The sequence below is a fragment of the Mercenaria mercenaria genome, chromosome 3 (assembly GCF_021730395.1).
Source record: "Mercenaria mercenaria strain notata chromosome 3, MADL_Memer_1, whole genome shotgun sequence".
NCBI lineage: Eukaryota > Metazoa > Mollusca > Bivalvia > Venerida > Veneridae > Mercenaria > Mercenaria mercenaria.
In genome coordinates, this window is record NC_069363.1 from 26,282,302 (window position 1) to 26,296,743 (window position 14,442).

Genomic DNA, 14,442 nt, shown 5'->3' on the forward strand with positions numbered 1-14,442 from the left:
AGGCACTTCCGTTATACTTTTGACAACAATAACAAAACACAAAATGAATCAATAAAGTCACTTATAAACCGACTGCTACTGAAATCAGTGTAGGTAAAGTTGTTGTTACAACATTATACATGTTCGTTACGTTATGAGATAAAGTTTATCTTGAACTGCATAATCCATTAACTACGTTTACATGATATTGCATTTACAACTTATTTGACCCCATTTTTTTACGTGAATGACAGCATTCTCGTGCAACTCGTGCAAACAGAGTTATGAAAAGTATGGTGGAGAATTCAAGGACAAATTATAAATGACATTAAAGTGAGGATAACTGTATATTCGTCCAGTTTTGATCATTCATTGACATTCCTGCTGTGTATTAAGTAACTTTTGTGAACAAGATTAGAATGTTGCTTTTGCACATATACACATTGATTGGACCTCTCAACCAAATTTCATACCTTATTTTAGGGATTTTTAAGACAGTAGATTTTCAAAAGTTTGTTGAATGTGTTTTGATATTTAAGTGCATTGCAGTTCATGAATACCAAGTTAAAAATTAATAATGGCAACATTTCTAGGCCTTTATTGTAAGCCACTAGACTTCTGTAATGATAAATGTTTAATGTATTAAGGGGAATATACTCTTTTAGTTTTGTAATGTGGCATTCCTTGACCACCGTATCTTTTCTTATGCACTACTTTGTAAACAAACTAAATAATGTGTTTTAGCTCACATATGCCAAATGAAAAGCAAGACAGTGAACTTATTTCACATTCTTTCTTTAAATTAGAATCTGTAGGACATTGATAAATGTTTGGACAAAGTGAAGCACTATTATTTTCGCACCAAAAAGTCTTAATTGTTGACTTTGAATGTACACAAGAAGTCTTATGTAATTCAACAATAACTTTCTTGTTTCAGTTTTTCTCATTTTTATTTTAGTGAGCAATCCTTTGTGTACTTATAACAGTTGAAACAGTATTCATTTCATTTACCAAAACCGTGTACTTTTTTGCAGATAAATTTTATAATACCCCACCCACTTTTTTTCTAATTTCAAAGTATGCGTCCCCTTAATTTCTTTTTTGCCATATCAAAGTTAAAATCAAATGTTGGACAAAATTTTTACTGAAAAAAATCTCTTAAAATATTTTTAATTCGTCTCACCCTTTTTAATTAAAAAGGTATAAAATTTTGTCTGCCAGTTGAAATGGGTTTTTAGCTCGACTATTCAAAGAATAGGTAGAGCTATTGGACTCACCCATGCGTCGGCGTCCGCGTCCCAATTTGGTTAAGTTTTTGTATGTAAGCTGGTATCTCAGTAACCACTCGTGGGAATGGATTGAAACTTCACATACTTATTCACTGTGATAAACTGACTTACATTGCACAGGTTCCATAACTCTATTTGCTTTTTTACAAACTTATGGCCCTTTTTCGACTTAGAAATTTTTGGTTAAGGTTTTATATGTAAGCTGGTATCTCAGTATCTACTTATGGGAATGGATTGAAACTTCACACACTTGTTCACTGTGATGATCTGACATGCATTGCACAGGTTCCATAACTCTACTTTGCATTTTTACAAAATTATGCCCCTTTCTCGACTTAGTAGTTTTTGGTTAAGTTAATGTATGTAAGCTAGTATCTCAGTACCCACAGTTGGGAATGGATTGAAACTTCACATACTTGTTCACTGTAATGATCTGACATACATTGCACAGGTTTCTTAACTCTGTTTTGCTTTTTTACAAAATTATGCCACTTTTTCGACTTCGGTTAAGGTTTTGTATGTAAGCTGGTATCGCAGTACAGGTTTTGTATGTAAGCTGGTATCTCAGTACACACTAATGGCAATGGATTGAAACTTCATACACTTGTTCACTGTGATGATCTGACATACATTGCACAGGTTCCATAACTCTGCTTTGCATTTTTACAAAATTATGCCCCTTTTTAGACTTAGAAATTTTTGGTTAAGTTTTTGTATGTAAACTGGTATCTCAGTACCCACTAATAGGAATGAATTGAAATTCAACAACTGCCTATTGTCATGAGCTGATATGCATTGTACAGGTTTCTTAACCCTGTGTTGCAGTTTTACAAACTTATGCCCCTTTTTGGACTTTAATATTCATTCAGTTGACAAGGCTGTTGAATAGTCGAGCACAGCTCTTGTTTATGCTAGCTTCTGTTCAGATGCCATAGAGCTGTGCAGTCACTTCTACCACCAACAGAGTAGAACAATATGTAATGTAGGTGATTATTGTTAGGATTTCAGAAAGACAAAGTTCTACAACATTTCTTAGTCTGCATGTCCTCATACCTCTACTTTGTTGTAGGAATTTCTCAGATCTCAGGAACCTTTAAACAGGGCCGACTACACCACAAGTTATTACAACCTGCTCAAGCATTATAATAGTACCCTAGCAAAAGAGTCTCTACCTCCTGGTACGTTAGAAGAGATTGAAATAAAGGAGAACGAAGAGAAATACCCTGGTCTCCGTGTCACATACAAATACTCGACTATATTCCTTGCTCCCATGTCTCACTGTGATCCAATAGAATATATTTATGATGATGACTTGGATAAGAAAACTGTGGCTGCACACAAATGGATTAATAGTTTTGAACCAGATCTTGGGTGTGAAAAAGGAAAGCAAAAATTTGAAAAAGGTGTCAGGTAAGATATTTGATGAAAGTAATTTTGATGAGAAGATTTATCGATTTTTTCCAGTCTGCCTGATCTGTCTGATTTGTCTGTCTGTCTGTTTGTCACAAAAGTTTGTATAGGTTACTTCCCTGATGAACTTCTGATGTGTTTTCAAACAGACAATGTTGAAAGGTTTAGTAACGAAGCTAGTTTTTCTTTTTTGGTTGATTGATTTATGGCCTCTTAAAGGTCAGTTTTTGACAAAGTTTGTCTAGACTACTTCTTTAGTCCTACTGATGTCATCTGAATGAAATTTTACAGGATTGATCATTACCAAAGCTAGTTGCATTTGTTTTACAGGTTTATTTTTTGAGTTAGTTTTTGTGGAGCTATGGGCTTTAGAAATAAAACAAAATGCTATATTTCACTATGTTTGCAGTCTAGCACCATCACGTATTCACTTATCCTATTCATGTTTACTCAGAATATGTATATCTATAAGATCCCTTACAGAAGAAAAAGGCCTGCTGCGTACTCTTGCTGTGTACATACAGCGTATATGATGCGTACATGATGTGTACTGAAATCAAGGGCTTTAAATAGTACGCAGGATATACACCGCACATACACCGACAGTACGTTTGTAGTACACTTTTGACATGCAAATGAGCTCTGCCGCGTACTACTTGCTGCGTACATGCTGTGGACTACATAGTACACAGGATGTACGCTGGAGGAATTTAGTATGCGGGAAATAGTACGCAGCATGTACGCGGCACATACACTTTTCACATGCAAATGAGCCTGCGGTGTACTACCCCTGCGGCGTACATGCTGTGTACTCCTGCGGCGTACATGCTGTGTACTCCTGTGGCGTACATGCTGTGTACTCCTGGCCCGAGTCCTGCAGCGTACATGCTGTGTACTCCTGCTGCATACATGCTGTGTACTCTTGTGGCGAAACTGCGGTGATAATGTAAATTCCTTACCCCTTAACAACTTTCCTATGCAAATGCTGATCATTTGGACAGAAAAAAACAGGAAAAAGATAAGTGACATGCATCAATAAGTATTTACCCTTACCAAAATAATGTAGATTGATGTTATCAAATAAATTAGTATGCTTTTCTTCATCCACTTTTCAATGAAAATAAATCAATTTTTGTAGCATGTGATTTGGTAAACATTTGAAGAAAATGGTGTAACTGCATCAAGGGGAAACAACTTTAATGCAACTAAACACCAAAAGAAAATGAACAAGTCCCTCCCGCGTATATGAAGTGTACTGCACAAATTTCAAAGTATCTGCGGTGTACATGCAGTGTACTATTTTCTTGTACAAGTCCCTCCTGCGTACATGCAGTGTACTCCTAAAATTTTCAGAGTCTGTGCTGCGTACTTGAAGTGTACTAGTGACCTCCTGCGTACATGCTGTGTACTCGTCGAAATAGTACGCGGCATGTACGCGGCATGCCGTGTATGTAAAATGTACTCCTCTGGCGTACTACTGTGTTCGCGGCATATACACAGCAAATACACAGCATGTACGCCACAGAGGCTTGCTTCTGTAAGGGATCTTGTTTAAGAACAAAAATTGGCCAGGTTAGAGAAATAAGTTCAGAGTTATGTGCCTTTGATTGATTAAAACAGCCATTTTTATACACCCGTCTCTGAAAGTGCAGGGCGTATTATGTGAACACCCATGGCAGGCGGGAGGGAGGCAAGCGGGCGGCGTCCAAAAGCATGTCCGCTCTACATTTTTCATCCGATCTTCACCAAACTTGCTGACAAAGTTTGTGGGCATGATATCTCAGCCAAGTTCGATAACCAGCCAAATCTCCCCAGGCACTCTTGGATTATGACCCTTGAATTACTAAAAAAACTGCGAATTTAGCCTTGTCCACCCTCTAAGTCAAACAGTTTTCATCCAATCTTCACTAAACTTGATGACAATGTTTGTAGGCATAATATCTCGGCCAGGTTGTATAACCACCCAAATTGCCCCACTCCGGGCACTCTTGGATTATGGTCCTTGAATTACTCGAAATCTATGAAATTAGCCATGTACATTTAAAGAGTTTTGATCTGATTGTCAATTTTATCCCACATGGAACCTTACAAATACCTTGATTCCTTCTTACTTTTTTGGGGGATTAATATACAACATCAACATTATTACCTTTATGATACGTAACTGAATATTTAGATGGGCGTATTTTGTGACAGTCTGGCACTCTTGTTCATTTTGCTTACACTTGAGCACCTTCATTTCTTTACCAATCCTATTCATATTTACATGAAATGTGTATACCAATGAGATCTCTTTAAAGTTGGATTATGGGCCAGTTCAGGTAAGCCGTTGAAAATTGTGTGCCCTTGAATTACCAAAAAAATGACCTATTCCACTGTTTCTTATCATATTTACACAGAATGTATATAATTATAAAATCAATTTCATATGTATGCTTTAAAAAGGTTACTTGTCAGACTTATCAGTTGCTTGGTTATGTGCTACTGATTTAGTAATAATATCCATATTCTAACATTATATGCTGTGTAATTCTTATATTACTACATATACATATACCAAACTTGGTATGTGAATGAATTCATGTATGTTTTGTACTTAGGTTGATCTTTTCTTGCTTTTGTTGATTAGTTATGGTTGCATACAATATGTATAACCAGGCTAGGCACTGATAAGTCCTGTAAAGTTTGATGGAAATCTGTCCAGTGGTGTAAGAGTAGTTGCAAAACTATTATATAAAATTTGACAAATAAAGGACCATAACTCCAGTGAAAATCACTGAAGCGGAACATGTTGACAAATGCTGATTATACCTAATAAGACTTGGCACTGATCACTTCTGTAAGATTTATTGAAAATCCGCCCAATAAAATAAAACATATGGCCAAAACATCATAAAATTTGATGAATCAAGGGCCATAACTGCTAAAAATCATCGAACTGGAAAATGTTGACAATATGCACAACTAAGCTCAGCAATGATCACTTTTATGAAGATTGGTATAATTCTTCCTGGTGGTATTGGAGCAGTATGTCTCCCCCCCCCCCCCGTCATGTGGGAGACAATTATTTATTTTTGAAAGTTTTCTAAGTAAACACATATATTCATAGCATACTAATAGCTGATACTACATCAAAACTAGAAATTGCTTTTTTGTGCTCCGCCCCCACCCCCACAAAAAAAAAGGGGGAGTGGGGGGGGCACTTAGAGTTACTCTTGTCCGTCGGTCAGTCCGTCCATCCCAATTTGTGTCATTCATATCTCAAAAAGTATTTAACCCAGAGTCATCAAACCTCACAGGATTGTTATTCAGCATGAGAAGCAGTGCACCAGGGGTTTTAATTTAAACCTCACACAGTCAGATGAGAGTTAGTCAAAAATAGGCATAAAACGGGCCTAAGATTATGTCGTATGTATCTCAAAAAGAATTTGACCCAGTATTATATCACATTACAGGAATATTATTCAGCATGTGAAGTTTTGTATCTGGGGTTTTGTCAGAGATATCACTCATTCAGATGAGAGTTATGGCCCTTGACCTAGTAAAAAATATGCATAAAAAGGCATAAAAGTTGTGCTGCACATACATCAAAAAATATATGACTTAGGGTCATGAAACATCATAGGAATATTATTCAGCATAAGAAGTTGTGCACATGGGATTTTGTTCTGGATTTTAATCAGTCAGTCAGAGTTATGGCCCTTGATTGTCAAAAATATGTATAAATGGAATACAATTTTGTGTCACATGTATCTCAAAAGGTATTTGACTTGGACTCATGAAACATTAGGTAATTGTTATATAGCATGTGAAGTTGCACACCTGGTGTTCTGTTTTAGATTTCACTCTGCCAGATTGGTGTTATGGTGCTTGCCACAGTGAAAACTACACATAAAGTGTTTGTGTTGCATATATCTTAAAAGTAATTCACATAGATTCATAAAATAATGTAGGACTATTATCCATAATGTGAATTTGTGCACCTGGTGGATGGGGGTGGGGGGGAGTGGGGGCACCTGTGTCTTAGGGACACACATATAGTTTAAAAATTGTTCCATATGTTAAAAGGTCAAGTGTCAAGTTCAGAGTGTTTTTAGAGCAAATTACATACTCGGTTAACTCTGACAGGCAGTCATGAGTAGGAGGGCATGTATGTTTTGCAAACAGCATTTGTTTTACTTTATAAATATGTATTTTCAGAGCAGATGTATTGATCACACAGCCAATAGAGGAAATATGGAAGGCCAGTTTATTCGAATCTTTCAGCAATGTCAAATGGTTCAATGTTGGTCTGAGAAGTGGGGTGTTTAGGGCCTACCCAGGGCACAGATCCAGGAGAACTTATGATCCTACCAAGTAAATTGAATGAATAAATAAGTTTTGAATAACCAGTTCATAATTAAATACTATGCAATGACTGCAGAACAAGCACAAATAAGAGACCATTTTTTGTGTGTTTTGAACAGAGGTTACTGCTCTTAGGAAAAGATTGTTATACCCCCAGATATAAAGTACATGTATAAATGGGCTATAAGTACATGTATAAATGGGCTATATTGCATTGATGCATGTCCATCCATTGGGCCATTGGTCTGTCAGTCCCTCCGACCATCCGTTGTGTAAACTCTGTATCTTCTTAGAAGATTTTCATAAAACTAGCACCAAGTACACATCTTATCAGAAGGATGCGCAAAGTGCACAACCAGGGTCATTAGGTCCAAGGTCACAGTTGGAGGTAAAAAAATCAGCTTAAATTTGTGTCCACGCAAAGTTTTCTTAACCAGTAAAATGATTTTCATAAAGCTGACATTAATTGTAAGCCTCATCAAGACGATGTGCAGGCTGATAACCCAGGTCACTACGTTCAAGGTCATGATCACACTTACAGGTCGAAGATCAAATAGCTCAAATTTGTGTCCTCTCCATATCTTCTGAACAATTGGAAGGTTTTTTGTAAAATTAGCACCAATTGTTCACCTCATCAAAACAACATGCAGAGTGCACAGCCCAGGTCATTAGGTTCAAGGTCAAAGTCACATTTGAAGGCCAAAGGTCATGATCAAACTTACCCTGTATCAAAGTGACATCTTGAGGTATTGATCACCTTTAATGATAGCTCTAATTGTACAAGAATCTGATCTTGTTAAACAGAGTATATAGGACAGTGCTACTAAAACAGAACAAATATTTTTGGTTAATAACTTTGCTAGGAATGGGCTATAAAACTTTGCACTAAACTTGGTACTACGGTATCTTGCTTAAAGACAAAGGTCCTTGTTACATGTGTACTTAAAATATGAATTGTTTTATTCAATAACTTCTGTTAGGAATTAGGTACTTTAACTAAAGATATATTTATAAGCTGTGTCATATAAATAGCTTGAGTAAGGAATGAGACATTTGGACTAAACTAGCATCTGTTTTGAAAATATAAGTGCTTTTTCAAGGGTGAAACATTTACATAGCTTGAAGTGACAGTGAAATAATGTTATGTACATACTGTGAAATCATTATTATTCGTGGGGGATTAATTTTCGTGGATTTCATGGTTGAGCTCAACCATGAATTTAAGTCCCAACGAACAAATTGTGCCACAATAATTTTTAATTGTACGCAAAGTCGCCAAAAAAAAAAGACACCATAGCCGTTCCATGCGGTAGTACTAACCTGCAGCTTTCTTGTCGTTTATGGAGGCTCCATTAACAATAAACATAGGTATGCGTGAAAAAAAAAAAACGACTATTTTATTTAGAAATGTACCCGTGGTTTGTTTATGACATGCTTGTCAAAGTAAAAGTAGATACTAAAAATAGAAGTTTGACGTAGCGCCACGTGCCAACCGCACTATAATACGGCTGTTATTTGATTTTTTCTGCCCCGCTATGCGATGTTTATACACTAGCCTTTATTTTTACTGACATGTAGTAAAATACTACAACTTTGGAACTATTAAATATTATAAATTAATTGCTAGATTTGCGTCCAATGCATTAATACCTAATTCACATTACACGTTTCTCGGCAGGAAATAACACATGCACAAGTTCAACACCTTGTAATTTTAGCTGCAGACATGCATTCATTTTGAAAAAAAAGTTGGGCTAGTTTATAATAATTATTGTAAGGATTTCTATGGTTATATTAGTACTGCGGAATAAAAACATCATTTAAACATATAATAGTTTGTTTTAATTTGCAGTACAATAACTAGTTCTTGTTTAAAACACGATCAAAAGATCAATGATCAACTTTATATTTGTTTTGATTATGAATGCTAATTGTGCAAGGTGCTACGGTTTTGACACTTTTTAATTGGCGCCGACTTTTCTTATTGAATATTTCACAGTTTTAAAAAGTTTTGCAAATTAGGGGTCAAATAATTATAGATAACGCGGTCATTAATTGGCATATGATCACTCGCTAATCTCCCGGGCGTAGACTGCAAATTCGGTAACCATGGTAGCGCTGTTAGACACGTGTAGGGTTCACATGTAAGGACAGAAGTAATAGTAGATCTATTCCTGTGGAAATTATGATAATTTTTTTTTTCAAAAATTGAAAATCCATGAGTTTACATCCCCACGAAACAGCCGTTTTGGCCAAAACCACGAAATTTCATGCGGACGAAGTTAAATGATTTCACAGTATCCGTCTTTGTTAAGATAAAAGGTTTTTGCTACTGGCAATGTTATTACTATGTTGTTTGTCAACAGGAGACCATGGTACAAGAGAACTAGTGCTGCACCTCATCAGATATCAATATCAACACCATATATGGATGCTGCCGGTGTCGGCAAGATTAATACAATATCACAGGCAGTATTTGAAGGCATGAAAGTGAAGACAGAGGAAGAGTGTCGGAACTTCTCAAAAACTGGTCCGTGGCCAGGGGGATGTAAATGTAATGTTGATAATGACTGTATAATCAGTAAGTCATGCTTGTTATCAGTTCTATAAAATGGTTTAAGGATGACTACCCGTAACAGGCCTCAATTTCACCAAAAGCGTACATACAACTTGATAATGTAAGCTTTGAAAATGTCAAACGATAGAAATAAGGTGCATATTAACAAGTTATATAGTGACACAAGTTCTCAAAAATTTCCTTTAGATTACCTCCCCTGATAATTTTGGTTTTCATGAGTTATCTCCCCTGAAAACTAGAAAAAAATAATTTTCTCCTTTTCCCTACGGGGAATTTTAGCTTTCTTTTTGGTATTTGTATCAGAATCATGTAATGCAGCTTTCTACTGCAAAATTTTCTCGAAACTCGAGCTCAGATTCTCATAAAGAAATTATATATTTCCCATAGGCATCAATGTTAACTTCAATACCGGTTATCTCCCCAAAAAATGACAAAATTCGAAAAATCTCTCGGTGAAACGTTTTTAATTTTGAATGTCTTTAAAGTGACCAAATTTCATTTAAATATTACCATCCAGTTACAAGATATGAAATATGGCTATTACACCATGTTATCCTTAAATAATGTTTGGCTTAGTTATGTCTCTCACCATGTGGGAGACATATTGATTTACTCCTGTCTATGTGTGTGTCTGTCACAAATCTTGTCCGCGCTCTAAGTCGAACATTTCTCATCTGATCTTCACAAAATTTGAACAAAATGTGTTTGACCATAAGTCCTCGGCCTAGTTCAGTAACTAGCCAAATCAACCCAGGCACTTCTGAATTATGGCCCTTGAATTACCAAAAGTTGGCCTTTTTACTCTTGTCTGCGCTCTAAGTCGAACAGTTCTCATTTGATCTTCACCAAACTTGAACCAAATGTTTTTGACCATAACTCCTCAGCCAAGGTCATTTACTAGCCATAAGCCCCAGGCACTTAAGAACTATGGCCCTTGAATTACCCAAAATCAGCGTTTTTACTCTTCAATGGTACATGTATATTTGTAGAGAGTAAACAGTATATAAAGACTGACCTACTATTAAGATGATTAGGCAGTTGTGGGAGACATGCGCTTTTCTCAAAAGCAGCTCTAGTTCATACTCATCCCAGCAGTGCGATAAAGTTTAAAGTTCATATAAGTCACTCTCAGGAAAAGCTAGAAATGTTGTATTAAGAGATGTTGTCATTATTCCAATAGATGTCTGAAACACAGATACTGCCTCACCACATCTGTGTATTATTTCTTGTATAACCTTAGGACGGCCAGCACATATTTATGCAATCTTGCAAGGCATATATATGTTTTTGACAACACAGAAAATGACGTCACTCGTCCTTCAGCTATTACCGGAAGTAAATAAAATGAAAGTAGAAATGCTAAACTTGAAAACGAAAGCCGCATTTTGATTCGTAGATAGTCAGGGGTCACGCGCAGGGGTCACCCCGTCTAAATGAATGCGCGTGGACTTCTTTTTTTTTTTTTTTTTTTATTTTGTTTTTGCTATTGGGGAGCCAATTTTCAATCATTTTTTTACGAATTGAAATTACCTGGGCTTTAGTACAGCATGTCAGCTTTTAATCTATGAAAAAATATTTGAGCTCTGGATAAACAGAAATCCCACAGGGGTCCGTAACGGACCAAGGGTACATTGATAATTTTGGAACTTCATCAAATCGCTCAAAATGTCATTTTTGATGTTGTCTGAGAGTGTCAGTATATGCCTCAGATGTAAGATATAACCGTATTTGAGAGCTGCAGACCTAGACATTTCAGAAATATTTTCAAAATAAGTTTCGTGTAATAAATGTTGTTTCTACGGAAGCGTGAAAGGGCCATCAGACGCTAATACGATTTAGTACGTTAAGGCTGCGGAAAGGATATAGGTCAGTACCATTATATATTTCTCATCAGACTGGTCAGTCTTTATTTCTTGTAGATAAAAAATGTTGCATGACAACAAATAAGCTGTCATCTCAAATAACTCATTAATAGAGCAATATAACTTAATGTAATGCCTTAAAAACAAGCCAGTTAAAAATGTTGATTAAATATTAAGTCTTAAATAACGCTTGACAATTTTGATTATGTTTGTAGAGGTATGTTATCTAAGTAAGAGTCCTGAGGCAAGTGATCACCGTCGTTGTGCTACTGAGCGAGTTGAAGCAGTAACAGGTCTAGATATTCTGTATGATGACTTCCAGAACAAGACAATGGACAGTATGGAAGCTAGCGACTTCAAGAAATCATGTGGTCAGTTGTACGATTGTCCAGACAATGAGCCTGGATGCTCTACAAGGTATTGTTGTACTGAACATCTTGTATTGTTACAATGCAGCATAATGCTATTTTATAGCTCACCTGAGCCAAAGGCTCATGGTGAGCTTTTGTGACCGCTCATTGTCCTTCGTCAGTCATCCGTGGTGCGGCGTGCGCCCGTCAGCAATTTCTTAAAAAATCTTCTTGAAAACCACTGGACAGAATTACACCAAACTTCACAGGAATAATCTTTGGATGGTCCCCTTTCAGAATTGTTCAAAGAATTGAATTCCATGCAGAACTCTGGTTGCCATTGCAACCGAAAGGAAAAAACTTATAGAGCCTTGATATTTGGCATGTGACATCATCTATTGGTCCTCTATGAAGATTGTTCAAATTATGCCCCTGGGGTGAAAAGAGACCCTGCCCCGGGGCTCACAAGTTTTACATAGACTAATATAGGAAAAACTTTGAAAATCTTCTTGTCTAAAACCACAAGACCTAGACCTTGATATTTGTTATGAAGCATTGTCTTGTGGTCCTTTACCAAAATTGTTCAAATTATAACTGTGGGGTGAAAAGAGGCCCTGTCCTGCGGTGTGGGGGAGGAGTCTCAAGTTTTACATAGACTTATATAGGAAAAAGCTTTAAAAATCTTCTTGCCTGAAACTGCAAAGCCTAGGCTTTTGATATTTAGTATGTTGCATTGCCTTGTGGTCCTCTACCAATATTATTCAAATTATGCCCCTGGGGTGAATAGAGGCCCTGCCCTGGGGGTCCCAAATTTAACTTAGACTTATATAGGAGAAAAAAATAAGAATCTTCTTGTCTGAAAGTTCAAGGCCTTGGCCTTTGTTATTTGTTATATAGCATTGCCTAGTGGATCTCAAACAAGATTGTTCAAATTACGCCCCTGGGGTGAAAAGGGGCCCTGCCTTGGGGTTCACTTGTTATATGAGTTATATAGGAATATATACTTCAAAAATTATCAGATCATTTTTCCTAGACTGTTTAATTATAATTACCTGACGACCCCAAGCGATTAGGGGTCACTTGACTGGCCTTGACCTACTGACCTACTTTCTTGTTTTTAGCTCACCTGATGCTCAGGTGAGTTATTGTGATCGCTGGATGTCCATGTAGCTTGTGTATGCGATAGAGGCTGTATTTTTCAATTGATCTTCATGAAATTTGGTCAGAATGATTGCTTTGATGAATTTTAGGTCGAGTTCGAATATGAGTCATCTGGGGTCGAAAACTAGGTCACTAGGTCAAATCAAAGAAAAACCTTGTGTATGCGATAGGGGCTGCATTTTACACTGGATCTTCATGAAATTTGATCAGAATGATTGCCTTGATGAAATCTAGGTCAATTTTGAACATGGGTCATCTGCGGTCAAAAACTAGGTCACTAGGTCAAATCAAAGAAAAACCTTGTGTATGCAATAGGGGCTGCATTTTACACTGGATCTTCATGAAATTTGATCAGAACGTTTGTCTGGATGAAATCTAGGTCGAGTTTGAATATGAGTCATCTAGGGTCAAAAACTAGGCCACTCGGTCAAATTAAAGAAAAACCTTGAGTATGCAATAGGGGCTGCATTTTACACTGGATATTCATAGAATTTAGTCAGAATGATTGCCTTGATGAAATCTAGGTCAAGTTAGAATATGGGTCATCTTCGTCAAAAAGTAGGTCACTGGGTCAAATCAGAGAAAAACCTTGTGTATGCAATAGGGACTGTATTTTACACTGGATCTTCATGAAATTAAGTCAGAATGATTGCCTTGATGAAACCTAAGTCATGTACGAACATGGGTCATCTGGGCTCAAAATCTCAGTCACTAGGTCATATCAAAGAAAAACATTGTGTATGCAACAAGAACTGCATTTTACACCGGATCTTGAGGAAATTTGATTTAAATGTTTGTCTGGATGAAATCTAGGTCAAGTTCAAATATAGGTCATCTGGGGTCAAAAACTAGGTCACCCGGTCAAATCAAAGAAAAATCTTTTGTACGCAATAGGGGCTGCATTTTAATATGGGAAACCTGGGGTCAAAAACTAGGTCACTAGGTCAAATCAAAGAAAATACTTGTTTACACTTAAAAAGACCACATTTTTTGTCCAATCTTAATGAAAATTGGTCAGAATATTTGTTTCCATGAAATCAATAGGCCAAATATGTTTACACTGTTATGGTGTGTTTCTCAGGTGAGCGACCTAGGGCCATCTTGGCCCTCTTGATTAAGATACAGCCTTGAAATTTGGATGACAAGTACAGTTTTGCACACCAATCTTAAAACTGACTTTCAGTGACCATGAGTTTGACCTACTGACCTACTTTCTAATATTTTAGCATCAGTGTGCAATTTTAAACATGTGGCTCATAATACTCAGGGGAGCGATTCAGGGTCATCATGACCCTCTTGTTTTATCTATTGGGAGCATAAAAACAACTCTCTTTAATCCTTTATTGAATTCAATCAGTTACAACCATTGTTATACCTCCACTGTTTATAATGTTACTCTTGTCCATGTTTTTATATCTGTCTGTGCATACATCCATCCAAATGTATGTTTGGTAAACTTGTGTCTG

The 14,442-nt window shown here is 36.6% G+C and overlaps 1 protein-coding gene across 1 annotated transcript in view; it reads left to right on the plus strand.

Annotated features, from left to right (window-relative positions):
- LOC123525229 (voltage-dependent calcium channel subunit alpha-2/delta-3-like) overlaps nucleotides 1-14,442 on the plus strand; it is a 93,685-nt gene that overhangs the window by 60,679 nt on the left and 18,564 nt on the right. Inside the window, exons 15-18 of the mRNA XM_045304099.2 lie at nucleotides 2,338-2,678; nucleotides 6,879-7,034; nucleotides 9,392-9,606; nucleotides 11,681-11,882. Of these exons, the coding sequence (XP_045160034.1) occupies nucleotides 2,338-2,678; nucleotides 6,879-7,034; nucleotides 9,392-9,606; nucleotides 11,681-11,882 (914 nt within the window). The remainder of the gene's footprint in view (nucleotides 1-2,337; nucleotides 2,679-6,878; nucleotides 7,035-9,391; nucleotides 9,607-11,680; nucleotides 11,883-14,442) is intronic.